The following is a 27,523-nucleotide window of genomic DNA, read 5'->3' on the forward strand; positions in this document are numbered from 1 at the left end:
GACTACAGACAAACAAGTCCATTCACACAAAACACTATTCACGGAAATTGCTCTAAAATATATTACAGAGGGATTTATGTATTATACTATTTATGATGTATTATTAGACAAATAAATATCATAATGCAAATATTATACAGTAATAATGAAGGAAATATGATTAGAATAAAACTAGAATAGTAATAAATAATTGATTTATTACATTTACTACATAATATTATAAAGTTATAAATTAAACATTATTACAAAATAAAAGTAAATATTAGAAAATGTTTACTTAATGAAACTATAGACTAAATATGATAAATGTAAAAGTAAATATTTTATTAAAACTGTATACTAACAGTAAAGTGTTTTTAATACTAAAGTGTATTAAAGTAAACATTACAATGCAAATATTACAATTATAAATCAAATATGATGATTGTAACAAAGGTTATATAAGATAAATAATAATTATATTAGTAATACATATAGAAAATATTATTAAATGTTTACTTTTAGGTATAAATACAATTATATATTGTATACAATTAGGTATAAATTATGATAAATGTAAATCTAAATAATCTGATTTAGATTTAGCCTATACCACAGCAAAATCATAATAACACCAAAGTATATGAAAATAAATAGTATGATGCTCATAATTATAAAAAGTATTTTAGATTACCACAATAAAGATCATAATAATAAAAAATAAGTTATAGTTATAATATTTCCTTCATATTATTATAACATTACACATAATACTATTATTAGAACATTATAGTAAATATTATAAAAAATATGATAAATAAAATCACTTTTTAAAAACCTTTTATTTATTAGAATATTTACTTATAATACTTACGGCACTAATTGTATGAAAACCTGGGCAAAAAAAATGTCATTGTAAGATTTATTTTCAACAAAACTTCTCAAAGTAGAACACGCTTTAGTATTTTGATAAAAGACTTTCATATTTGTGTAAATATTTGCCAGTGGATTCTAGAAGAGCTTCACAGCATCGATCCTTTCTCACGTATTTTAACAACCTCAAACGTACTCGTCTGAAGAACTTCAAAGACTCTGGATTCCTTTAAAAGGCATATTCAGTGTCCTTTGTCAACCAAACCCTGAATGAAGACGCTGCCTACTCTTGAAATCCAATATCTGACAGCTAACGAAACCTACGACAAGCTCCACCAGAGCATTAAACATGAAAATTAAAGCAGAACATGGAACTTCAAAGATAGAGGATACGATCCTTAAAACGCAGACGTGAAGGCGTAAATCTTTAATATTCCTGTGCGCCTCACTGTCTTCCTCTCTGTGGAGGCACGAGACGGGACGGTTTTAAGGGAGATTTATGGAACCTTCTCAAATTCCCGCCTGATTCCATTGCAAACACTTTTGTCCACCTACTCAAGACCAGCTGCATGACCTCGAGGATAAAAATCTCCATTGTTGTACGAGGAACCGTGACAAGTCATCATTCAGGAGAGGTTGATGAGAGGTAAAAAGCAGGTCACTCTTTCCTCACCTCTCTTGTTTGGGCCTTGGCATGAGGTTTGAACTTGGAGGAATGTCGTGATATTTGCGTGTGAATGAACTGGCTAAAATGTGTGGAGTGTAAACAATGTAATGTGCACATCTGCGTGTAAAGAAGTGAAAAGTATTTCCTCACCAAAGCCTTGGTCTCGTCCTCGTCCTTGTAGTAGTGCAGCTGGTCTCCTCGGAGGACGAACCAACGCGTGTGCCAGGTCTTCACGAAACCTCCTTGCTTCCGGAGCCAACCACATCGTAGGACGTCCTGCCTGGCCGACCCGCGCCCGTGTTGAGGGCTGTTGCCCGCGCTGCCAGCTTGCTCTTCCATCACCAGTCCGGAAAACCTCCCTGTACACGAGACGGTAATGTTTTAGCATATGATATAAATGAAAGCGGGATAAAAGTCACATGACTAACCTCAAGCAGGTGTTTTGTCACAGAGGAAGGGCGGTTTCGTTGCCCTGCTATGACATCATACTGCTCACTCCATCCTTGTGGCATTTGCATTTGTCAAGATAAGGAAATTCTCACAAAACTTTAGTTTGGCTTCTGAGGTAATGCTCATTTATTGCAGACAACATTTGTTCAGATCTAAGGGATATCAATATATATATATATATATATATATATATATATATATATATGAAGAGTTCAGATGCAAAAGCCTCTAAATGCCATTTGAAATTTTCTTCTAAAATGACCATTTTTATCAAGCTTGTATATTTAAGTTCAGTAATTTCACTTAAATGACAATTAATAGGTAATCTTCATTGCCATTTAAATTACTGAATTTCATTCACTTCATTATTACTTTCACTTCATTGCCATTTAAATTACAAATTACTGAACTTAAATATACAAGCTTGATAAAAATAATCATTTTAGAAGAAAATTTCAAATGGCACTTAGAGGCTTTTGCATCTGTACTCTTCATATATATATATATATATATATATATATATATATATATATATATATATATATATATATATATATGAAGAGTTCAGATGCAAAAGCCTCTAAATGCCATTTGAAATTTTCTTCTAAAATGACCATTTGTATCAAGCTTGTATATTTAAGTTCAGTAATTTCACTTAAATGACAATTAATAGGTAATCTTCATTGCCATTTAAGTGAAATTACTGAACTTAAATATACAAGCTTGATAAAAATGATCATTTTAGAAGAAAATTTCAAATGGCACTTAGAGGCTTTTGCATCTGAACTCTTCATATACACAATAAAGTATTACTGTATTTAAAACTAAAGCAAATATAATAAATTGTATAATTATTAGGGGTGTAACGGTTCACAAAAATCACGGATCGGTACATTTTCGATAGAGCAAAAAGAAAGAAATGCCAGAGAAATTGAAATTTCCTTGATTTATTTATTTTTTTAAATTATATTTTTATTAAAATTACCATCATAAAGTATGATGTATTTTTTTTTTTTTTTTTACTTTGAGCAATGATGGAGCTATTCTTGGCTTTTCTTAGGAGCATATAAAACAAAACAGCTCCTTGGAAAAAATTAAATGTAACATTGTGGTAGTTATAAACAAAGGTTTATTTTAGTTCAGATTTGAGGGCAGTTATTGTCAAACTGCCAAACTTCCATGGTTACAGTTACAGTAAATTCATGGTGAATGTTGCTGATCTGTGGACATCAGCGCTGTTTGATCCGTTGAGAAATGTGAATGTTTCTCACTAGATTTTAAAGCGATGTTATTACTTCAGTGGTGAATTTAATTTTTTTTTCTTTACTGTATTACACTGTGTAGTAACAGTGCTTGATTAAGATCAGCTCGCACTGCATTGGTCCAAACCGATAAACGGTCCGTCAACCACACAATAACGAGTAGCTCAGTTTCGTTCCGCTTACATTTGCCATTTGATGTTGTGGTCATGTCAGCATCTCCATGTCAGCGTCTCTATCTCAGCGTATGAGCGCACTTGCCAGCCACGCGTAACGCGCCTACATTTGAAATAACGAAATCTTGGTCGGCAGGAAAATGGTCCAAATGGCTCGGACATGCGCACCGAAAATCGAGCCGAAAACCTCGTACCGAACGGTACCCCTAATAATTTTTTTTTTTTTTAAAGTTGACTAAAATAAAGAAATATTATACTAATAAAAATAATAACTCATTGAAATGCATTTATTAAATGTACTTAATATAATATTTACTTTAGCATGTGTGCATTTGGCAGACGCTTTTATCCAAAGCAGCTTGCAACATTATAGTAAATATTATTCAAAAGTAAAGTGAATATATTATGCTCAACAGTTTACTTGATTTAAAAAATACAGTAAAACAGGTCATTTGTGGAATATTATTCAAATTTTACGTTTACAACTTAACTTTTATAACTTTTAGAACATTCTATTTTAATATATTTTAATATGTAGACCAATCCTGCGATGGTAAAGCTGAATTTTCACCAAACATTCCTGTGATAGATTGTTTTCAGAATTATTTGATGAATACAAAGTTTAACATACGAGCATTTATTTAAAACAGAAATCTTTCGTACCATAATAAATGTCATTAATCTCAACTAACCAATTGTATGCATCCTTGCAGAATAAAAGCAAAAAAATAAAAAAAATCTGTCTCCAAACTTTTGAATGTCAATGTATGTGACAAACATTCCATGTTTATATATATAGTCACAGTCTGACCTCTGACTCCACTGGCTTTATCGACATTCATAACTTTCACAATGACCACAACATGTTTGCAAGTCTTTATGAGCTCAGGTAGCAATGAATAAAATCAAAAGCTCAGCAAATTTGTGGTCACCAGAGAGGAAGTGACCTCCAGTGCATTTTAACTGATCTCCTCCACCACTCACTCCCCTAGCTCTCCCTTTCCATTCTCTCTCTCTCTCTCTCACCTTGCCAAAAGAACACTCAGATGTTGGAATACGACTGTGTGTTTTCTTGAGTCTACGAGATCACCAGACCTTCCACAACAACATTCTGCTCAAGAGATTAAAATCAGTGCCACACACAGAGCCAGGAGACGCCGACCAGGAACAAAACATTACATATTCAACATCTAAACAGTTGCTGTTTTTGCTGGGAGCTGGAGTTATAAATGTGTATCGGTGCACCACAAGTGCTTCAGCAAAGAGAGACAAGACTGGGAATCACATATGCAAAACGGGGCAGTGGGCCAAACACCTGACGCTCATTTAAGTGACTGTTTGACAGCCAGACATGAAGGCAAGAAATCATAAAAGGGTTTTTATCTTTATGTTTTTAGACGAAATCTTTCAGGGAAGAACGGCTGGAAGGTTCCGCCAAGCTAGAATCTTCATGCTAGTGCCCATCGAGACATCAAGATCATGGCACGTGTGTCAGTGTAGATTTGTTACTCACTGCCTCAGCATGTGTCGTGTTTGCTGTTTGTGTGTGTGCTAGTGTGTGTGGGAAACCCTTTCCATTGAGTAAGTTTGTATTTCTCCGATTCGATTCAAAGAGTGGCTCTAGACTTTCATCCGAGGACACATTCATCACTTTTGTTTTTTGTTTTTTTCCTCAGTGCGACCTCCTTTTTGTAGAGCAGAACATAGTATGTCTGTAGCATTCAAATCTCTGTGGTGTTGTTGTACCAGACACACATTTTTCTAGAGAGCATTTTAACCATCGTAGGTGCACTCTTGACTATTCATTACGCACGAAAACTGTGCAGAACATGATAAAATGTGTTCTTTCTCACTGACAAAAAATTTCACTCAGTATTGCATACGTAAGTTTTGTGTTTTTTAGAGTACCAAAACATTAGCTTAGCAACATGCTAACGTTAGAATCACGTCTGTGTGTGTTATGAAGAAAATGAACGTACAAGTTTGTGTTTATATAGGAGTGTGTGTGTGTGTACTGTATACAGTATATTATATACACACCTTTACAGTCAATGTACACACTTTTAGGTTAGATGTGATTATTCACGATTAATCGATTTGACAGCACTACTATACACTTCCGGTATACATAATTGAGAAAATACATAACCAGCCAGAAAAACTATCTGCTTGCCTTGCTTGCCAAAGTGGTAAGCTTATGTTTTAATAATGCAAATAGTCCAAATGAGAGTTTCAGTGCAGCTTCAAAGGGCTTTAAACGACACCAGATGATGAATAAGTGTCTTATCTAGGACCCTTCGAGTCATGACTTGAAAAAAGATTTGTTCATTTTGATGAACGAGTTTGAACAGGAGAGTCACGAACGCTCATCACAAAACTGAGCAAGATGAGCATTTATGCTTATAAAACTTAAACTTTATTTATTTTTGAAATGACCGATCGTTTCGCTAGATAAGACCCTTATTCATCGTCTGGTGTCGTTTAAAGTCCTTTGAAGCTGCACTGAAACTCTCATTTGGACCTTAAACTGTTTGGTTCTCATTGAAGTGTTATATGGAGAAAATCCTGGAATGTTTTCATCAAAAAACTAAATTTCTTTTCGACTCAAGAAAGAAAGAAATGGACATCGTGGATGACATGGGGGTGAGATAATTATCAGCAAAAGTTTTTTTTTTAAAGTGAACTACTCCTTTAAATCTCACTTTTGATTAATTTAATGCATCCTTGTTAAATGAACGCATTAATTTCTTTCTTTCAATAAATAAATAAATAATAGAAATAAATAGAACAGTAGCATAGTTAAGATTCAGAATCAAGATGCTAACTATTGGAATCATAATTCTTTACTATGAGTATGAACCTTCAAATTTATAATCTTGTCCTTCTCCTTTATAACCCTGAGAAGATTACCTCAGGATTTATTTTCTGATTTTCTGATCTGCTGAAGAACCGCAACGCTTCATGCAGAGAAAAATAGATAACACATGCAGAGGAAAAAAGTATAAAGAAGTAATCCTCTTGTTCGTGTCATATTTAGAGGTCAAGGCTTATTTTCTCTTGTGCTGGGCCTCATTAATGATTCAGACAGTGGCAGAGCCAGAACATGTTGAGCCCCAGACAGGATTTTGAAATACTGCCCCTGCATCTAATTTCCTCAAACAGCTTCGGAAATGAACTCAGATGATGTTGTTTCTCAATGCTGATGGCGCTGGAGACCCAAAAAAAGGTTCAAACGGGGACATGCACACACTGTTTGCCATTTTGTTCCTTCAGCGGGAAGCTAAAATGATGTAACTATCAATACATAACAACTCAAAACTATTAATAAGTAAGCAAGGTCATGACTTCATTCAAATCATTTTCACACTTAAAACTAAATGTTAAAAAAAGGGGTTTTCACAGGAAGCCCATAGAAGGACCATTTTAGTTTGAATATAAAAATATATATTCTTAGTGTGAGGAACTAACTAAAAACCTAAAAAGAACATTTTGTCCAGTGGAAAGGATGGATGATAAGATTCTTAATGGAACCATAGATGCCAATAAAAATTAAGAGAATTGTGAAGTGCCCATATATTAGGCTTTTCGAATATTACCTGTAATATTGATTGTGAATGTAAAAGGTCTAAAAAGTTTTAAAGATCAAAGACAAATAACGTTATTGTATTCATTGGCTGCCTGCCTCGAGAAGATGCTGTTTTCAGATCCACTTTGCATGCACTTCAAAAGGATGAAGACTCGTGCTGGAATTGATTCACCATTGTTCGTATCAAGTGCTGAGGAAGACTCTGGAGCTTAAATTCAGATCTGGTTATGGTGTTTCATTTCCGTGTTTGTAAGTGGTGGACCAAATCCCAACAGACTGGGCCAATAACACCAATCAGAGCAGAGTAGATCAATCACAACAGACTGAACCATCTGACCAATCAAAGCAGAGTAGATCAAACACAACAGACTGAACCATCTGACCAATCAAAGCAGAGTAGATCAATCACAACAGACTGGACCATCTGACCAATCAAAGCAGAGTAGATCAATCACAACAGACTGAGCCATCTGACCAGTCAGAGCAGAGTAGATCAATCACAACAGACTGGACCTTCTGACCAATCAAAGCCGAGTAGATCAAATCACAATCACAACAGACTGGGCCAATATGACCAATCAAAGCAGAGTAGATCAATCACAACAGACTGAGCCATCTGACCAATCAGAGCAGAGTAGATCAAATCACAACAGACTGGACCATCTGACCAATCAGAGCAGAGTAGATCAAATCACAACAGACTGAGCCATCTGATCAATCAGAGCAGAGTATATCAATCACAACAGACTGAGCCATCTGACCAATCAGAGCAGAGTAGATCAATCACAACAGACTGAGCCATCTGACCAATCAAAGCAGAGTAGATCAATCACAACAGACTGGACCATGTGATCAATCAGAGCAGAGTATATCAATCACAACAGACTGAGCCATCTGACCAATCAGAGCAGAGTAGATCAATCACAACAGACTGAGCCATCTGACCAATCAGAGCAGAGTAGATAAAATCACAACAGACTGAGCCATCTGACCAATCAGAGCAGAGTAGATCAATCACAACAGACTGAGCCATCTGACCAATCAGAGCAGAGTAGATCAATCACAACAGACTGAGCCATCTGACCAATCAGAGCAGAGTAGATAAAATCACAACAGACTGAGCCATCTGACCAATCAGAGCAGAGTAGATCAATCACAACAGACTGAGCCATCTGACCAATCAGAGCAGAGTAGATAAAATCACAACAGACTGAGCCATCTGACCAATCAGAGCAGAGTAGATAAAATCACAACAGACTGAGCCATCTGACCAATCAGAGCAGAGTAGATCAATCACAACAGACAGAGCCATATGACCAATCAGAGCAGAGTAGATCAATCACAACAGACTGAGCCATCTGACCAATCAGAGCAGAGTAGATAAAATCACAACAGACTGAGCCATCTGACCAATCGGAGCAGAGTAGATAAAATCACAACAGACTGAGCCATCTGACCAATCAGAGCAGAGTAGACTCGCAGAAAGGAGGGCTTTAGAGAGACTGAATCTTCGAACAAACTGTTTCAGACCCTTTGAGAAATGACTTGATGTGCACTGTATATTGTATATTATGAGAAAATGAAAGTGTTTTTTGACCTTGGATGCACGCAAACATATTGTAGAAGACCTCCAAAACTTCATTAAGAATTTTTAAAATAGCATAATAGGGGCAGTGTAAAGAGTGTTTGAGAGTGATTGAGCAAAATTGACTTTTGCACTCTCTTTCAGATGTAATTTGAAAGTCTGATTTATTCAGAATTGGTTCATTGAGATGGTTCATGCACATACCTGAACTGATTGAAAGAATAATTCAAATCACTCCTCAGAATTTTATGCGATAAATTATGAGTTGTATTTTCTGTAAATGTATCTTCTGAGAAAGTAGCTGGACTATAAAGTAAAAAAAAACTGTATAGGCCTAGTGTTGTTTCCTGCAGTAAAAGTAATTTCACAGTGAGAAAAGCAGCACTGCCACGTTATCACATGCACAGAGGTGGTGGTGTGTGTAAGTGTGTGGGACACGATGAACTCCAGATGTGCCGCCTTAGCAGTCTGCTCGATTAGCGTCATTTGCTTAGCAAGTGCAGGGCTGTGGAGACTGGAGAGAGACCCTGCTGATGACTGATGCACTGCCGTCACACACACTGAAGCTAAGTATGGAATCGCATACTGTCACACTACTCTTATTATTTCTGCCGCATAGTATGTAAACTGTGGGCATTATGCAAATTTTCAATATGCATGGAATATCTGGATGACACTAAATTTGCTAAAGTACACAGCATACAGCTTGAGCACACATTGCACAGAATGTAATGTACAATTGACTTTACATTTCCAATAGTGAACCAAAGTAATATCAGCCACAATCTTTTCTAGAATTATTATCTAATCTGCCCAGAGTTTACATGAACAACATGAACTCCAAATTGACCTTATTTACTTCCACAATGTATCTGTTTTTTTCTTCATTTGTGTGTATTATTCCAAAAACAACACATGAACAGGGAAAATGTGCCTGTGGCGACATTTCTACAAAACAACATTATGCTGCATTTTGCACATTTCGTGACACTTTCGAGATCAAATGTCCTGTGAGTGGCACTAAATGTGTATTCAGTTTTATCAGAAAAAAAATAACATGAATCTATCAATGTTTTATTATGTCTGTTATATGCATTGCGGCATTTCGAAATTGCAATGTCCAGTGACAGCTGCTAAAAGGTTTTTTTTTTTAAGTATGCAGTCAGGATTTCATTCAGAACATATCCTTACACAAATATAAACCAACAGTTTTAATTACCTGTCTCCAATACAATAGGGACAGTCTACATAGATGCCATTATGTTTTGAGATTTGACTTTTCTAATGCACCTGGTTTGAATGAGTCTATAAATACAGTAAAACACTGTTAATATGCCAAGTCTATGGCTCTGTGATATATTAGTGCTGTCTGCTGTCTGTGTGGGGCGTCACTGAAGTTTCCCATCTATAAACTTCTCTCTGAAGACCCAACAGCTGCGACAGGGACGCTGGGAATGCTCAAAACATCAAACACAGACTCTTACCACAATAATCAGAGACTAAAACTCTATTACATATTACAAAAACAACTTTTTATCGCTCTCTCTATCAAATAAAAAAAGGCCTGGATGCGCTGGAGATGCCAAATATAATTTAGAAAACATTTGACTGTTGTTCTTATTAGTGATGCTTGGTGAATAACCACCTAACAAGCATTTAGAACACCCTAGCAACCGCAAAACAACATCTCGGCAACCACACAACACACTATAGCCACTTTGCAGCGAGCTTAGCTTGTTTAAGCACAACTCACATTTTCCACAGAAAATGGAAAACATAATTTTCTGTTTGCTTTGTACAAAAGCAGAATGAGGCTTCATAAGACATCCTCATGTGTGTAATCATGGAAACACACATCAGAGAGGTGAATGAAATCTAACGTCTCTGCTAGTCGAGCGACACTCAATTTTCCTGTTTGCATAATTTCCCTTTGTACAATTTAGTAAAGCCCTGCTCTTTCCCTCAATTATCATGTCAAACAACTGATGAGGCTAATGAGATAACCAGATAATAGCGGAGGTGACAAGATAGGCGTCGAGTGGGGTGCTTGTCTACAGTATGTGTGAATGAGTGAGTGTGTGTGTGCTCATGTGGGCGGATGATTGGACTTTTGATGACGGAGACAGACGTGTCCTCCCGCACAGCCTCTCTTTCTGGCATGAAGGACTTTATTGATGAGCTTCATGAATTAAATATCCCCTGCAGTCTGCTAAATAAGTGCATTATTAATATTAATCTTTATCAGATCTCCAGTTTTTTCTAGTTTAAAAATTCAGAAAGCAAAAAAATGAGGAATAGATACAAATTAATAAAGGATTACATACATACACACAAATACATGCATACATATATCATGTATCACACATATCAATGCAGATGTGAAATTACATGCCATTTTACATGCCATCAAGTCAAGACATAATTTCAGTAATTTCAAGGGTAAACAATATACCATATCTTTATCATAGTGTTTTTTATATATATTTTTTTTATCATTATCAGTCAATATATACACAATATTGATCAATACCGTTTTTTTATTAAAAAAATAATCACTACATTGGCTTAATTGTGCATGATTATTTCTCTTATTATTATATTTAGATGACCCCAACCATCCTCTAGCACTTAAATGTCTAAAATATACATTTTATTATATGTAAAACATGTATTTTATTGAAAAAACATTGTTAAATTTTGAAATGTTTTACATACAGTACATTATATTGTGATGCCTAAATGACCTTGTAGAATTTAAAACAACTGATTTTAGTTTTTAATGTTTTTATTTACATTTTTGTACATTTATCTGTTAATTATCAGCTTGTCATATTGTCAAAATTAATGTCATGCATTCCAACATTTCAATACTATATTTCAAATCAGCAATAAAATCTGACAACAATGATATCACTCTTTTTGTTTCTTTAGCTCAATATATGGTAAAAGAAACAATGGCTCTGTTAACTGCGTGTTCTTTTTATTGTCAAAAATAATAATAATAATAATAATAATAATAATGTATAATTTTCACCCTTACACTGACCTTATTCAGCAGTCTAGTTTGTTTGTTTGTTTTTATTCACAATTCTGGAATCTTACACTAAATATCTTACACTCTTTGACCTTGGGGCTGTGTATGTGTGTTTGTCTGAGTCTGGTGTGGGAATATGAGAACAATATCCATTAACAGGAACATGCATCCAAGAAAATCTCCAGAGGGAACAAAATCCCATGTTTATGGAAAGGAGAAGATGGTTAGACGGTCTCTCACTGGGACACACTGATCTAAAACCTAATGAAAATTCACAGTTCGTGTAACTGTGTTATTTGCAGTTAAGACTATACCAAACAATAGACCAATGGCTCCTCATTAACAAGATTACAGTATATCCAAAAATATGGTTACTTAACAACAAACTATGGTCATTTTGTTCAAAAACCCCCAAAAGTTTTTTCCATTGCTTCCTTAAATTATTATAATTATTTAGGAATCTATCTATAACATTTCCACCAAATTGCATAGCATATTGTGAGTGATTTGCATACAAAATGCAAATGCCTAACATGTAAATATTCTGAAATATTCTGGCTTTGCTTTTGAAAACCTGCAAAACATTTTCATGGACAACCTCCAAGACCAAACTTTTGAAAACCCACAAGTCTTCTCTTATTTTTAACAGCCAACAATTTAAGTTTTGCACATTTTTACAGAGACATTGACACTTTATCATCTAAATTCTGAGTCTGAATTCTGTTAAACAACCAATGAAGAAAACCAACAGCTTCAAATAAAAGCACCAGCTAAAACATGACTTACATTCACAGTGACGTTCTATGCCCAGAACACCTGTGTTCTAGTAAAACACAGTAAAAGCTGCTCACTGATCTCTGCAGAAACTGCAGCATGACTGTGAAAGTGTAACATTAACATGCAGATCCAGGCATTCACTGCGGTGAATCTTCAGCCACTGGCTCCATACACTTTATTAATCGCTCCTGATCAATCTCAAAGAACAAATAAACATTTTAAGCCATCCATTTGGAACAAGTAAACAATGGACTCGGAGACTACTGACATTCATTACAATGGACAGAAAACGCCATGTGTGTATGAGTGCCAACATCAATCAATGAAAAACACAACGATCCCATGGGATGTTATTTTCCAATCTGTGGTATTATGCCTCATAGAGGATTTTAAATGTATGTCAATGTTGGACTTGTGTTCCTTGGCACACGGATAAAAAAAAAAAAAAAAAAACATCCTGTTTAGTTTTCAGTAACATACATCTCAATCAGATATAATGAATCACTTGACAAGACTGTTCCTGCAAGAACTTGGAAACTAAAGCAGAGAGGACAAGTTTTCCCTGAGGATGTCTCGCAAACATGGATTTTGTGATTTCAGTCCCAATTACCTATTGTTTTGAGGGCAGACTTGGGCCTCCTTTGACAAATTTGATCCCGCCTGGACAATCTAATCATTTATTTTGACCTCTTTTGAAACTAAAGGTAATTTTCATGTGTGCGTGAATCTTCTGACTACATGGTACATGTTGATTGATATATCTTCCAATGTGCTGAGTAAATAAGCAAGATGTGTCGTTATTTATTTGTCTAGCAATAAATATCGCAACTTTAATTAATTTGCTCAGAGAGATCCTCTAAAAACCATCACCACCTGTAGAAGAAAGGTTCATCCTAATGTATGCGATGCTTATGAATTGTGATCTGACACATTTGGACTCATTTGAGATCTCTCTTGTAGCAGCATCTGCTCACGCTTACAACTCTTTGCTTGCTAAGCATGTTTGCTCTGCACATGGGAATGTGACAAAGCTGAGCACACAGAGCAGTCCTCGGTGTTTGACACGGCTTTGTTTGGCCCTTTTATTACTGGGAACCACTTTCTCCAGCTCATGAGAGAGAAGAAAGAGAAATAGAGAGAGATCTGGCCACCTGGACTATAATTTTAGGGATTATAAGTTATGCTGAAACACTGAACTATCTAATATATCTCAATTCTAAGGCAGCAACTCCTGTTATGGAGATTTCAGAATGCACTGCAATGAGTTCAGTGAAAATGTTTAGCCAGAATGTTGAATGGATGTAAAATGTAATACTAAAACGTAAAACAATTATTTGTGTTGTATAATGTCACTCATTCACACACACATACACCCACTTAACCCTCTTTCAAGGATTAAAAAAAAGAAAACATTATACTTTTATTCAGCAAGAATGCCTTAAATTGTTCGATAATTAAAAAATGGCAAATTTCAGCCAAAAAAAAATATATATATATATTAACCAGCACAAATGTTTTCAAAATTGATTTTTATAAGAAATGCATATTCAAATAATTTCTAAATTACCTTGTGACACTGAAGACTGGAGTAATGATGCTGAAAATTCACATTTTATATTATATGAACAAAACAAAAACAAAAAATTATTTAAATCCCAAATATTATTTTAAATTGTAATAATATTTCACAATATTACATTCCAATTTATTATTAAATAAATGCAGCCCTGAGCATATAAGAGACTTTCAAAAACATAAAAAAAATATGACAAGCAAGCCATGTTAGAAGGAACTGTATAATAGATATTTGGATATCAACAACAAAAAAACTAGAAACCTCCTAGCACCCATTGGTCTTTGCGAAAAGTTCAGTGCACCTGCAGCAGATTCATCAACTAGTGCTTGTGTGCTAAACCAGAACCACTGAAAACCCACAAAACATTGCTTATTAAAGGGGCGTTAAGATGTAAAGAGGTCATTAATCTGGCATTTTCAGTTGCCCCAAAGGCAGGGCAGTAAATCCCTTGAGTGGTCATGCATTCTTTATATCAGCCAGTAGTGAGTGGTCTAAAACAGGCACGTCGTGGGCTTTATCCCAGCCATCTGTCTGTCTGTCGGCCTGTCTGTGCTTCAGTCTGACAGCTGCTGGTCACTTCTGTGACAGCTAATGCTGCCGGACACAGTCAACCCAACTGACCGTGAAACACAAAGCCCTTGTACCCAGACCACAAAAGCATTAGAGATATTGATGTCTGAAAAGACACACAGAAAGCAGAGAGGAGAAAGAATTGTGCATTTTAGCCATGTCATGACCTTGCGTGTAAGGTTGCGTAACAAGATTTTAGTAAATAATAGGAAATAAATTCAATTAATGTATATCCTTTATGAATGAACCAATCCCAGAATGCATTGCAGTGGAAATAAGCATTTTAATTCAGTACTAATTAAAAAACAATTGCATTTATTAAAAGAGAATTTCTTTTGATATTAACTGACATAAGAATCAGAATATAAGAATGTGTGTCTGCTGAAGAATCCTCAACTTTAGAGGGTTTCTAGCACTGATGGATAAGTGTGTTGATCTGGAGAGAACTTGCCAAAACCACAGAGTGCTGTGAGATACGTCTTTCTGACAGTGTGGTCAGGGTTCGACTGTCACTGCTGTTTGACTGACACATGTGACATAAGAATCAAGTGAGTATGATGTCATAAGGGCATGCTGCTTCCTTTCACCCGTTTTAGAAGATTCAGCAAAAGTATGGTTCCACTTCCTGTTTCCATTTTAATTTGGACATACATTGTTTCAATACAGTCATTTCAAGAGATTTTAGATGATGATTTTTTTTTTTATATGTCAGGAGTACCATTCAAATGTGCAAGATCAGTTAGATTTATTTTATTTTTATTTTTTTAAAGAAATTAGTGGTTTTATTCAGCAAGGTATCAAAAGTGACAGTAAACACGTTTTATATTTATTACAAAAGATAAGTATTCCAAATAAATGTGGTTCTGTAAACTTTCTTTTCACCATAATATCCTGTAAAAAATTATCAGTTCAAAATAAAAAGTAAAAAAAAAATAAGCTGAACACGTATATTCAACATGGCTGATAATAAAAATATTTCTTAAGAAACAATATTTGATTATTAGAATGATTTCTGAACCATCATGTGATACTGAAGACTGGATAAAAATACTGAAAGCAAATCAGCTTTGTTTATCACAGGAATAAATGACATTTAAAAAAATATATTGGGGGGGGGGGGGGGGGGGTTGTATTATTTTAACAATTATTTTTCACAATTTTACCATTTTAATTGTATATTGGAGATAACCTTGTGTTCATAAGAGACTTCTTTTGAAAACATCACAAATCCTACCAACCCCAAACTTTTGAATGGCAAAAGTATTTAGGAACTTGATGGTCGTTCTGCATAATTTTTGTGTTCCACGGAGTAGATTAAACATTCTAATGTTTAAATCATTACATCGAGTACATGATGGCAGAATTTTCAAGATTGGTGAACTTTAATGAGAAATTAAAAATTGATAAGGTCATATATAAATATCTTTCACATTGCCACAAGTCAAGTTCTAAATGGTACAAATATGGTTATTAAAATAAACTCCCCTTGAGGAATCCTTCTTACATCTGTGCAAAACCACACATCTAAGCATATGACTGTCTGAGTCATTTGGGGAAATTTTAGCAGAAGTGGTTGGTAAGTCGATGGGTGTTGGCCCCGGAAGAAACTCTGGCTTTTTTTGTACATACAAAGGGAAAAAAGACTTTCTAAAAATAAAACCTATTGTTAAGGATTGTGATGATGATATTGCAGCCACCTTCAGATTGGGATGGATTTGGCTCTGATTTTGGCAGTTCAATGGGCCGCCTGAGTGTCAATGTTTTTTTTTTTTTTTTTTTTTGAGGTTCAGACGGTTTAGACAAGTTAGACCATATTCTTAGTATCTAGACCTTTACTGCTTTCACAACCAGGTGAGAAACTTTTGCCAAACCTAGAACTTTGCAAACCACAATTCAAGTCAGTTCCCTTCTGTAGAGTCTTTTAAAATAAAGATATCATTCAACTTGTTCTGGGAGAAATTCACAAGCTGTGTTGTTTTAGCATCTGATTCAATAAAGAAATTACAAAAAAAAAATAATTGCACAGCATTGGCTCTTAAACAGAATGAGAAAATTCTGTCATCAATTATGATGTTCCAAACCTATAAGACTTTGTTTATCTTCAGAACACAAATGTAGATATTCTTAAAGAAATCTCTATCCCCCAATTGAAAGTCTACACTCACCTAAAGGATTATTAGGAACACAGGAACATACTAATACTGTGTTTGACCCCCTTTTGCCTTCAGAACTGCCTTAACTGCCTTAGTGGCATTGATTCAACGAGGTCCTGAAAGCATTCTTTAGAAATGTTGGCCCATATTGATAGGATAGCATCTTGCAGTTGATGGAGATTTGTGGGAGGCACATCAAGGGCACAAAGCTCCCGTTCCACCACATACCAAAGATGCTCTATTGGGTTGAGATCTGGTGACTGTGGGGGCCATTTTAGTGCAGTAAACTCATTGTCATGTTCAAGAAAACAATTTTAAATGATTCAAGCTTTGTGACATGGTGCATTATCCTGCTGGAAGAAACCATTAGAGGAGTACATGGTGGCCAAAAAGGGATGGACATGGTCAGAAACAATGCTCAGGTAGGCCGTGGCATTTAAACGATGCCCAATTGGCACTAAGGGGCCTAAAGTGTGCCAAGAAAACATCCCCCACACCATTACACCATCACCAGCCTGCACAGTGGTAACAAGGCATGATGGATCCATGTTCTCATTCTGTTTACGCCAAATTCTGACTCTACCATCTGAATGTCTCAACAGAAATCGAGACTCATCAGACTAGGCAACATTTTTCCAGTCTTCAACTGTCCAATTTTGGTGAGCTCTTACAAACTGTAGCCTCTTTTCCCTATTTGTAGTGGAGATGAGTGGTACCCGGTGGGGTCTTTTGCTGTTGTAGCCCATCCGCCTCAAGGTTGTGCATGTTGTGGCTTCAAAAATGCTTTGCTGCATACCTCGGTTGTAACAAGTGGTTATTTCAGTCAAAGTTGGTCTTCTATCAGCTTGAATCAGTCGGCCCATTCTCCTCTGACCTCTAGTATCAACAAGGCATTTTCACCCACAGGACTGCCGCATAGTACTAGATGTTTTTCCCTTTTCACACCATTTTTTGTAAATCCTAGAAATGGTTGTGTGTGAAAATCCCAGTAACTGAGCAGATTGTGAAATACTCAGACCGGCCCGTCTGACGCCAACAACCATTCCACGCTCAAAATTGCTTAAATCACCTTTCTTTCCCATTCTGACATTCAGTTCATGGTGTTCAGGAGATTGTCTTGACCAGGACCACACCCCTTAATGCATTGAAGCAACTGCTGATTGGTTGATTAGATAATTGCCTTAATGAGAAATTGTAACAGGTGTTCCTAACAATCCTTTAGGTGAGTGTATAAAGTCCAAGTATGAAAAAAAAAAACATGAAGTGAGCAGTTTAATCCAAGTCTTCTGAAGAGACATGAACGTGTTAGCTATATGATTAACCGATTTAATTTAGGCTTTTATTCACACATAAACATTGATCAGCTAACATATTTAAGCACTTAAATATGGTAAACAGAAGCTCAACTCTACTTGCTCAAAACGCAAAAACAAACCTCATTGGTTCTTGTGGGAGCACAAACATGCAGGTGTGACAGGCCAGAATGAACCTTACAGTTCTAGAGTGTTTACAAAATTTGAATGCTCGGTAACGCTTCCTTTTACAGTCCAGTACTTTCAGGGTACTTACAGTGTACTTACCTAGAAAGTACAGGCTAATATAAGGTAAGTACATGGAACAGGGGTAGGACGTATGTACTGTACACAGTGTACAGGTATGTTTTCTTATCATTGTTTCTCTGAATACAAGCCTAAATTAAATCTGTTGAGGTGATGATACACAGGGCAACTTTTAGGGCAATGTTGCCGTCAACGGGCAACCAGATGAGAGACAGAACCCACGTTAGACCATACTGTGTTAGTCTCTAGACCTTTACTGCTTTCACAACCAGGTGAGAAACTTTTGCCAAACCTAGAACTTTTCAGACCACAATCCACGACTGATCTAAATTATCCAGATAGAAATGTTTTGCCCATTTTCAATGGAAGAGTGTACAAGCAAAAATCGCTCAGCAAGATTTCCCAGCAACATTGCTCAAAAAGTTGCCCTGTGTATCATCACCTTTTTTTTTTAATATTTCGAAGAGTCAGACTTAAATAGACTTTCCATAGAGGGACAGAGATCTCTCAGATTTCATTAAAAAATATCTTCATTTATGTTCCGAAGATGAATGAAAGTCTTATAGATTGGGATAGGGATTGAAAATTTTGGCCGGTAGCGATAACCAATAATTCTGTCGTGACAACTTTTGGGAGATTGGTACTATGGTAATAGAGATTGGCGTGGTAATGAATATGGCAATGTCAATGTATTTGGTCTTGGTGGAATAGGGGATTATCACGCTGATACGTAGTACTTCCGGATTCTGTGATCTTTGTGCACTGCCTCTTCCGTTGAATCACCGATCTCGCTGGCGAACTGATGAAGGACTACACTAAGTTTATTTATATGGCATCCCTGGTAAATTAGTCTGATTCACTAAAGTGCCAGCTGCAAACAAACGTGCTACCTTGTTTTATTTCAAAATTTTAATCCACTTCTTCCTTATACTCAATTCAGTCGGGAATCCATGAAAACTTAAGTAGGGTTGGCGTTGTTGGTTAGATTTACAAAGTGGAACAGAGCAGTGACATAAATAGCATTCGTCTCGCAGACTGATCTCATGAAGTAGCGTGTGTATGCCATCCTAGGTAAAAAAAGATATGACTTACCTCAACACCATCCCTAAACTTAACCGTCACTGGGGTTAATGGCATTTTATGACTGGAGATTTGACTGCGTGTACAGACACGCGGAATGACGCGGACGTTAATGGCGTAGACATACACGCATACACGCGGATAGCTCAAAATGCTTAGAGATAACACGCCACTTTCGAGTCAAGTGGCGTGTTATCTCTAAGCATTTTGAGCTATCCGCGTGTATGCGTGTATGTCTACGCCATTAACGTCCGCGTCATTCCGCGTGTGTTTGTATGTTTACGCAAAAGTCATGATGTCATGTTGCGTCTCAGGCATTTTTGAACTGCGTCGGAAGCGGACATGCACAAAGTTGACAAATCCCGCCCATGACACCCGGAAGCGTGATAATCCCCTATAGATCTGTGGCAGCAGGGCAAGTACCTAGACTTGCTACGGTCAATACATTCACGAATATTGCTGTGACCATGTAAGACATGCTGCTGGACATGTAACACATGAATTAACCTTGTAGCAGGTGGAGCCAATGTTTGAGCAGAAAGCTCATTGGCTGCATTGATGCAACAGCAACCAATCAGCTGTGCTATGAAGATAATTCTTTTCCTGTTTTTCTATATTTTCTTTTATTCTTTATATTTGAAAGCCGATAACCAATATATTGGCCGATAAATTTAAATCCAAATTTTTGGGTAAATCAATCCAAATGTGGCAAATGTGTGCTACATAATAGTGCTACAACACCAATCTCCATCATTTCATCACTAATCGATGAATTACTGCTGCCAGGATTGCTGGCAAATCTACACTAACATTTTTAAATAACATAGTGAATAAGACTGAAAACAAAGGCTAAAATAGTGACGCAAAAGTGACGCAATGAATTTCCCTCTCGGACTTTGAATGCTCCCAAACAGCAGATGAGATGGTTTACAGCGAGCTGCACGCAATGCCTGAACGAGACAGAGACAGACAAGCCCGCATCACAAACACAATCACAGCGTTGGGTCATGCAGGGTTTGATAGGGGAAATGAAAGGAGATCACTCCTCTAAATAGCTACGGTTATGTCGCTCTCCCCTTACTGGCAAATAACGTTCTTCCATCAGCGTTAAATCACCATAATGTGTCGTAATAAGGTTAGAAGATTGGAAGAGGGTTAGGACCTCCGGTACAGTATGTTTTGTATATGATATCACCCATAAAAGAAAAATCACAAATGAGATGTCTTTAAAATCTCAGTTGCATAACGAAATTAAATAATTAAGCACACAGATCTGATCAGCATGACCCATTCTCTTTCTGAATTATTGTTGAACTGTGTACGTCCTTCTCTTCCAGATATCATCTCCTACAGTGTCAGAGAGCTGACAGCTTGTTGTTCATTCCTGCCTCTTCCTTTCATTAGTTTCTATCTGCATCTCCATCTACCTCTCCCGCTCTGCCACTCACCTCCACACCTCCTCTAACTCAACATGAAACTCAAACTGACTCCAAGCAGAATTTATTAGTACACAAAATGAGATTCTTCTCTGTTCATAAAAAATAAATACGACAATCGAGAGCAATCGAGAGACAATCTCAATCGGTGTCGATAGCAATGAGAATAAATGAAGAGCAGCAAATAGCTTAACAGCTTAGTTCACCCAAAAATGAAAATTCTGTTATTAATTACTCACCCTCATTCTATTCCAAGACCTTTGTTCATCTTCAGAATACAAATGAAGACATTTTTAACTAAACCCGAGAGTTTCTGACCCTCCCTGCAACGATAACACTTCCAAGGCCCAGAAAGGTAGTAAATACATCATTTAAATAGTCCATTTGACTCCAGTGGTCCAACCTTAAGGTTATGAAGTGACAAGAATACTTTTTGTGCGCAAAAAAAAATAAAAAAATTATTCACTTCTATGTCAATGTTGACTTTATCTTTTTATTTTTATTTTTATTTTTTTTTTTTTTTGGGGGGGGGGGGGGGGTGGTTGTGTACAAAAGTATTATTGTCGCTTCAAAATTAAGGTCGAACCACTATGTACTATTTCAACAATGTCTTTACCTTTCTGGGCCTTGAAAGTGGCGGTTAGCCTAGTTGCAGTCTATAGGGGGTCAGAAAGCTTTCGGATTTCATCAAATTGTGTTCCGAAGATGAATGAGGATTGGAACGACATGACATGAGGGTAAGTAATTAATGACAAAATTGACATTTTAGGGTGAACTAACCCTTTAAATCCCTTGGTTTTTCTCCTGAGAAAAACACCCCAGTAATCTCATGTGTCTCCTCTAGCTTTAGAAAATATCTTCTCAATATGCATAATTTGCCAAAGTCTGCATTCAAATCTTCCAAGCTGAAATTACCCTGCTAATGCTTTCACACTTTTTTTTTTTTTACCTCTACTGTTACTGTACCATCGTTAGTCTATTATTATTACTCCTTACGAATTTTAGGAGAAATATCTGAGACAAAGAATATAAAAATGAGAACTCTAACCTATGGATGCCCAACACAAGTAGGTAAGAACATCTGAGCTATTTTAACACTTCCTAAAATTGTCAAATCATACCTTTGTCAAACAATGATATATGGAACTTATTAAGGCTTGTTTAACATGGGAAGTTGACAAAATGACATGCATGCACTTTTTTATATCAAGATTTAAGATAGCATGTCATTCGAGCCATTGATATGTAGCATTTCTTAAAAATAAAATATTTCTTACGTCATATTTAAAAAAATAACTTTAAAATAACAAAATATTTGAAACTTTTTGAAACTTGTTTAGTTACAGACAAAGTATAGGCTACAAGATGTCACACAGCAAGACGCTGTTGTCACTGACTGACATACAAACCAACCCATAAAGAGCAACACCTAGCCTATTACACACTGATTATAGTTCATTCTGTGTTTCTGTGGCTATGACAGAAATAAATATAGCTGCAATCCATACTTTAGTGCTGGATGACCTCTACATAACGTTACAGCTTAGCAAAACAATATAGGCTATGCGTCTCACGGCAGCAAAACAACCACATTCACACAGCCAACTTGTCATTAGCAGCATCCAAATGACTGTAAACAGACTATTTTTACCTTGAGAACTGCTATCCAGAAAACGTCCACAGAAATGAAGTGGAATTTTTTCAAAAACCAATCCAGTAACTGTTACGTGGATTCACTGTAACCCAATATGCAATCCCGAACGTGACTCTGTCCGATACAAGTGCATTACTGAGTCAGACAGCCTGGTAAAAAGTCTGTAGCTGCATCCGTAAAATCAAAAAGCTCCATGGGGCAACCGAGAACCGAAAACAGCAGAGCTGTCATAAACTTTTCCCCTCACTGCTCACACACCACCTGCAATGGGGTCTCTTGGGGAAATCGACAGCCTCCCTTAGCTCTCAGTCAGGACGACCACGGGGGGGGCTTTGAGTTCAGCCCCTCAACGTACAGTCACACACTACACACGAGCATTGCCGATACACAGACAGGAGGACTGCGACCTCAGAGCGAGAGAGCGTGAGCTTGTTTGAGGAAGTGTGAGAGGAGGAGAGATTCGAACACCTCACACACAAACTCCCTGTTCGGTTCAATTGCATACAGAATCACAGTGACAGTCTCCATCACTGCCACCAAATGCGAGATGGTTGTCTTTCTTATTCTAGTATTGGGTTTTCAATTTGCTTTTGGTCTAAAAATGTCCGCACCTGCAGTACAGAGTCGTTCACAATCGGCTCACACGCAGGTGACTTCTGCATCGCTGGCAAACGATGGCATCTGCAAGTTTAGTTAATGGATGTATCTAAATATCCACTCAGTGAACTTTTTGTTTTCTGTGATCTGAGTAAAGCTATTTTTTACAGACCCCGATCGGATCCCCTCAAATGATTCAGTGCGTGAGTTTCCACAATGACCGATTCAATGAAGAGAACCGACTCAAAAGAGCGATTCGCGAAGTTCTTATTCTAAATATGGGACACACGACATCTTTTTAATATCAACAAGGAACAGGTATACCAAACTCCCTCATCACACAAATTATTTTACTGGGGTTTATTACTTTATTTGTGGGTTTTACACAAAATTCTAGTCAAAAAAAAAATACACAGTGTTTTAAAAGAATACCTGGAGGAGTGATATTCCTTTGTCACATGTCAATCACCTTACACAATGGCCTCACTCTTGAAACTGACATTTGACAAAACTGACAGAACAACAAAAGCCTGCCCTCCAAGTCTTTATGTCTGTGATGTAATAATTATTTTATTTAAAGAAATTTAGTTTAATCAAATCAGTTCTTTGATTAAAAATCTGATCTTGGCTCAAGACTTTTATTTTGACTAAAATCTGGTCAAAACTTGTCTCTAAATTGTTTTGGTTCCCATAAATCCATACAGCATTTATGACTAAATGAAACCCTTTCAGCTTAACTGTGGCTTGATCTTTGTGTCATAGTGACACTTCAAACAGAGGTCTAACATCAGACAGCCTACATTCCTGAGCTTTGCTTTTTCATGACTGTCTTATCAAACCATCAAACACAATGTGGCAACAGGGTGGGGCTCCTCAACCATTTAAACAAAAAAACAAAAAAAGAAAAGACGTTTAATATATAGCCTATGCAAGAGGAAGTGCCGCTGTAATCCAAGGTGGGAAACCAATGTTCCTGGAAATGAGAAAATGCCAAAGCAAGGTTAAATCAAGTGTCGTGTCAGAAAGAGGATTATCTTAAAATTAAATGTGCTGGCCATATTGTGTGGACAGACTGTGCATGTAATATTGGAGGTATATCATGAAACGGAAATTGAACGTTGGTTCATGATTCTTTTGATCAATTTTTTTTTGTACAATACACTTTCAGGCACATACAAGTAAATTATCTTATCTCCAAAAAGATGCTTCTGTTTATCAGGACAGGATGCTTTTGTTTGAGATGTTTCTTAAATTGTAGTGTTTTCTCAGTGGTCCTGTTGACAAGATTGCTGCACAGATTCAAGTAGAGTCAGGCAGGAGGAGAGAGACGTGTGTGTATGAGGTTGAGGGAGGACTGACTGCTGTTACAGACTTTATTACTGCTGTTGTGAGTTATAGAGTTTTCTTGTACAGCTTTGAGACTAATGGCTGTCTCAAGGGTATAATACCATCATTGTATTGGCTACTGTATGTAAGATGTCCGTGAACATGAATATACATCGACAAATCTGAATCTGACTCATGCTAGTCTTTGAATATACTTCAATTGAATCTAAATTCCAATAACTGAATCTGGATCTAATGGGATGTGATTTAGGATCTGAATCTACGTAGATCTCAATATAGTTTTGAATCTGGGTCTAGATTTAAATGTGGATTTTTGGAATGAGATTTGATTTAATTAATGAACAATTTTTAATTCATTTAATAAATTGAATAATAATTTTAAAAAAAGTAATAAAATGATCTGGACCTAATGGAATCTCTATTGGGACCTGACTCTGGATCCCAATCTTGACCTGAAATTTGATCTGAATATAGTTTTGGATCTGGGTCCAGATTTAAATGTGGATTTGAATCTGAAATCGGATCTGAATCTGGATCTGAACGTAGTTTTGGATCCAGGTATAAATTTAAATGTGGATTTGAATATGAATTTGGATCCGAATCTGGATCTAAATATGTTTTTTGATCCGAGTCTAGAATAAAATGTGGATTTGAATCTGGATATGAATATAGTTTTGGATCTGGGTCTAGATTTAAATGTGGATTTGAACCTGAAGTTGGATCTCAATATGGATCTGAACATATTTTTGCATCTGATTTTGGGTATGGATATGGGTGTATAGATTTGAATATGGATTTGTACCTGAATTTGGATCTTGATCTGAATGAAATCTGACTCATACTAAGCATTTGATAATAAATAAAACCTGGTACAGTCTGTAATGATGCACGGATTATTTATTTTGTGTTTTTATATATATATATATATATATATATATATATATATATATATGTGTGTGTTGTTTGCATAAGATGCTGCGATGTTTTAATAGAGGGGGGGGGGAGCATATTGAAGACTTAGGCATCTGGAAAACTTTATTTATTCAGTCAATAAAAAGTAGCAAGTAAAAATAAAAACCTTACAGTAACTTGTGGTTGCAATTATCACTCTGACCTGCTTTTATGGCCCATTACGTATGAACATCTAAGCCTTTAAAATCTAACTTAAAAGTATTTTTGGAGCTGTTATTCTGGGCAGATGCCTCAGATTTTAATGCAATACGATACTGTGTAAACTCACACCACTGAACAGGTCGATTTAAGCTACACTGGCTTTAACACATATTAAAAAAGAAGCATACATATCTTTCTCATGATTAGAACGATTAAAAACATTAACCTTTTTCTGTATCCAGATTGAAATCCGCCTCGCTTCATTGGCGCAGTGTGCCGTCCACTCAAGAGGTTCCAGATCTCTGTGTCATTATTAATCATGGTGGTTATGTTGGCCAGCCATGCTGGATGAAGTGCAGAAATCACCCACTGCGCAACAGCTGCTGATATTCTATTTCCTACAATGCACAAGGAGAGACAGAGGTCACAATGCTTACTGGGATCATCAAACTGTTGCCGTGGTGACGACCACTGGAAAGTCTGACTCATCATGGAAGGTCTGAATTAACTTTTGAGGCACAAAGATTCATTATTTATTGAACACCATTTGTACTCATTAGACCCATGGCTATTAACTTTGACTTGGAGCCTTTGGGATGCCCTCGTGTTATTATGAATATGCTTATATAATGTGCAAACAATAAGTTGAACTTAATCTAAGTAATAAAACTGGAATGTTTGGTGTATGCAAAGTGACACAGAAGTGGGGATTTCTGTCTCCTTGAAAGATACTGTTATTAAAATCTGCTGACCCAAATAGATTAAGTATAACACCTTTCCACTAGTCTTCTTTCCATAATGGAAGCCAAAAAAATTGTCTCTTAACAGCAAATAAGTGTACTAACAGAACAAAATGATTTTCCTTTAATTCATACCAATTGGCCCTATAAATGCAACCGCATGGTTCAGCGGACCTGCAGAGGCTTCACCAGGCTCATTTCTTGTGTCCAGAACAGTTGGCCATGGTTCACAGTTTGTGGATGGATGGGGGAGAGCATACAAACACATGGCATGTTTGTTCAGGGTATGCGTCTTTGTAATTGGACGCTAAACTAATAGATGCTTTCCTGCTACCAGTCAGGCATAAAAGACCAACAGCTGGGCTGGTGTAAGAACTTTAGAAGGGCCAGCAATAAACAAAGCGTATGGAGTATATATATATATATATATATATATATATATATATATATATATATATATATAAAATAGCCTAAGTTTTTAATTGATTAATTTCTGTTGTAAAAATCATTAGTTATTAACTTTAGGGGCAGCTTATGACTCCATTTTCACCTGAAAACAGAAAAGATTTAATGCGATCTGGCTGTTCATTTACATCAACGGCATATTGGTGGCCTGAGAACGCAAACTTAATTATTTAGTTATATAAATATTCACATTTCAGATAGTTACTTTTCAAATTTTAACTCACAACAATACACTCTTAGAAGAAAAGGTTCTAGAACCTTTAAAGGTTCTATACACATCCCTTTTTAAGGGTTCAATAATAAGAACCGTTTAGGGTTCTTTGTAACCAGGAAAAAGGTTCGAACCTTTTGGGTTCATTTATTATCATTTGTTTTGTCCTTTCCGGATTAAATGTTTCATATTATTGACAAACATCAAGACCCTGAAATGTATTTATAAATGCATGTGAATGATCACAAAATTCAAGATATGGGGGTTAGAAAATGTATATATTTATATCATTTTATATAGTTAATCAATATCACACACGAAGAGTGCCATTTCAGTTTTTCTCCTCCAAAAATCAGCATGATTAAAATGTTATATTAATTTACTACAACAATTTAATAGACAATAATTGAATTACAAAATGTTGCAGAATAATATATGAATGAATAATAGCCTATAAAGAACATTTTTTCCAAAAGGGTTCTTTCTTGTCATTATAGAACCTTTTTTTTAGCATAAAAGGTTCTTTGGAATTGAGTAAAGAACCCTATGCTTCATATATAGAACCCCAATTCGAAGGTTGAAAATTTGTGGGTGTGTAAAGATAAATTAAAATGTACTTTTGATTTATAAAATATA

General features: G+C 36.1%; 1 protein-coding gene across 2 annotated transcripts in view; it reads right to left on the reverse strand.

The window, feature by feature from the left end:
- The window catches only part of arhgap24 (Rho GTPase activating protein 24), a 133,447-nt gene extending 107,595 nt beyond the window's left edge, over window positions 1-25,852 (reverse strand). Inside the window, exons 1-2 of one of the 2 annotated variants that reach the window (XM_089124034.1) lie at window positions 25,698-25,852; window positions 1,670-1,878 (exon numbers count right to left, since the gene is read on the reverse strand). In XM_089124034.1, the coding sequence (XP_088980160.1) occupies window positions 1,670-1,858 (189 nt within the window). In that variant the 5' untranslated portion in view covers window positions 1,859-1,878; window positions 25,698-25,852. Of the gene's footprint in view, window positions 1-1,669; window positions 1,879-22,411; window positions 22,835-25,697 lie in introns of those variants that run through there. The other variant, XM_089124033.1, reaches the window with a different exon arrangement.
- Between the last annotated feature and the right edge of the window lie 1,671 nt (window positions 25,853-27,523).

Source organism: Pimephales promelas, chromosome 19 (genome assembly GCF_988280905.1).
Source record: "Pimephales promelas chromosome 19, fPimPro1.hap1.1, whole genome shotgun sequence".
Taxonomy (NCBI): domain Eukaryota; kingdom Metazoa; phylum Chordata; class Actinopteri; order Cypriniformes; family Leuciscidae; genus Pimephales; species Pimephales promelas.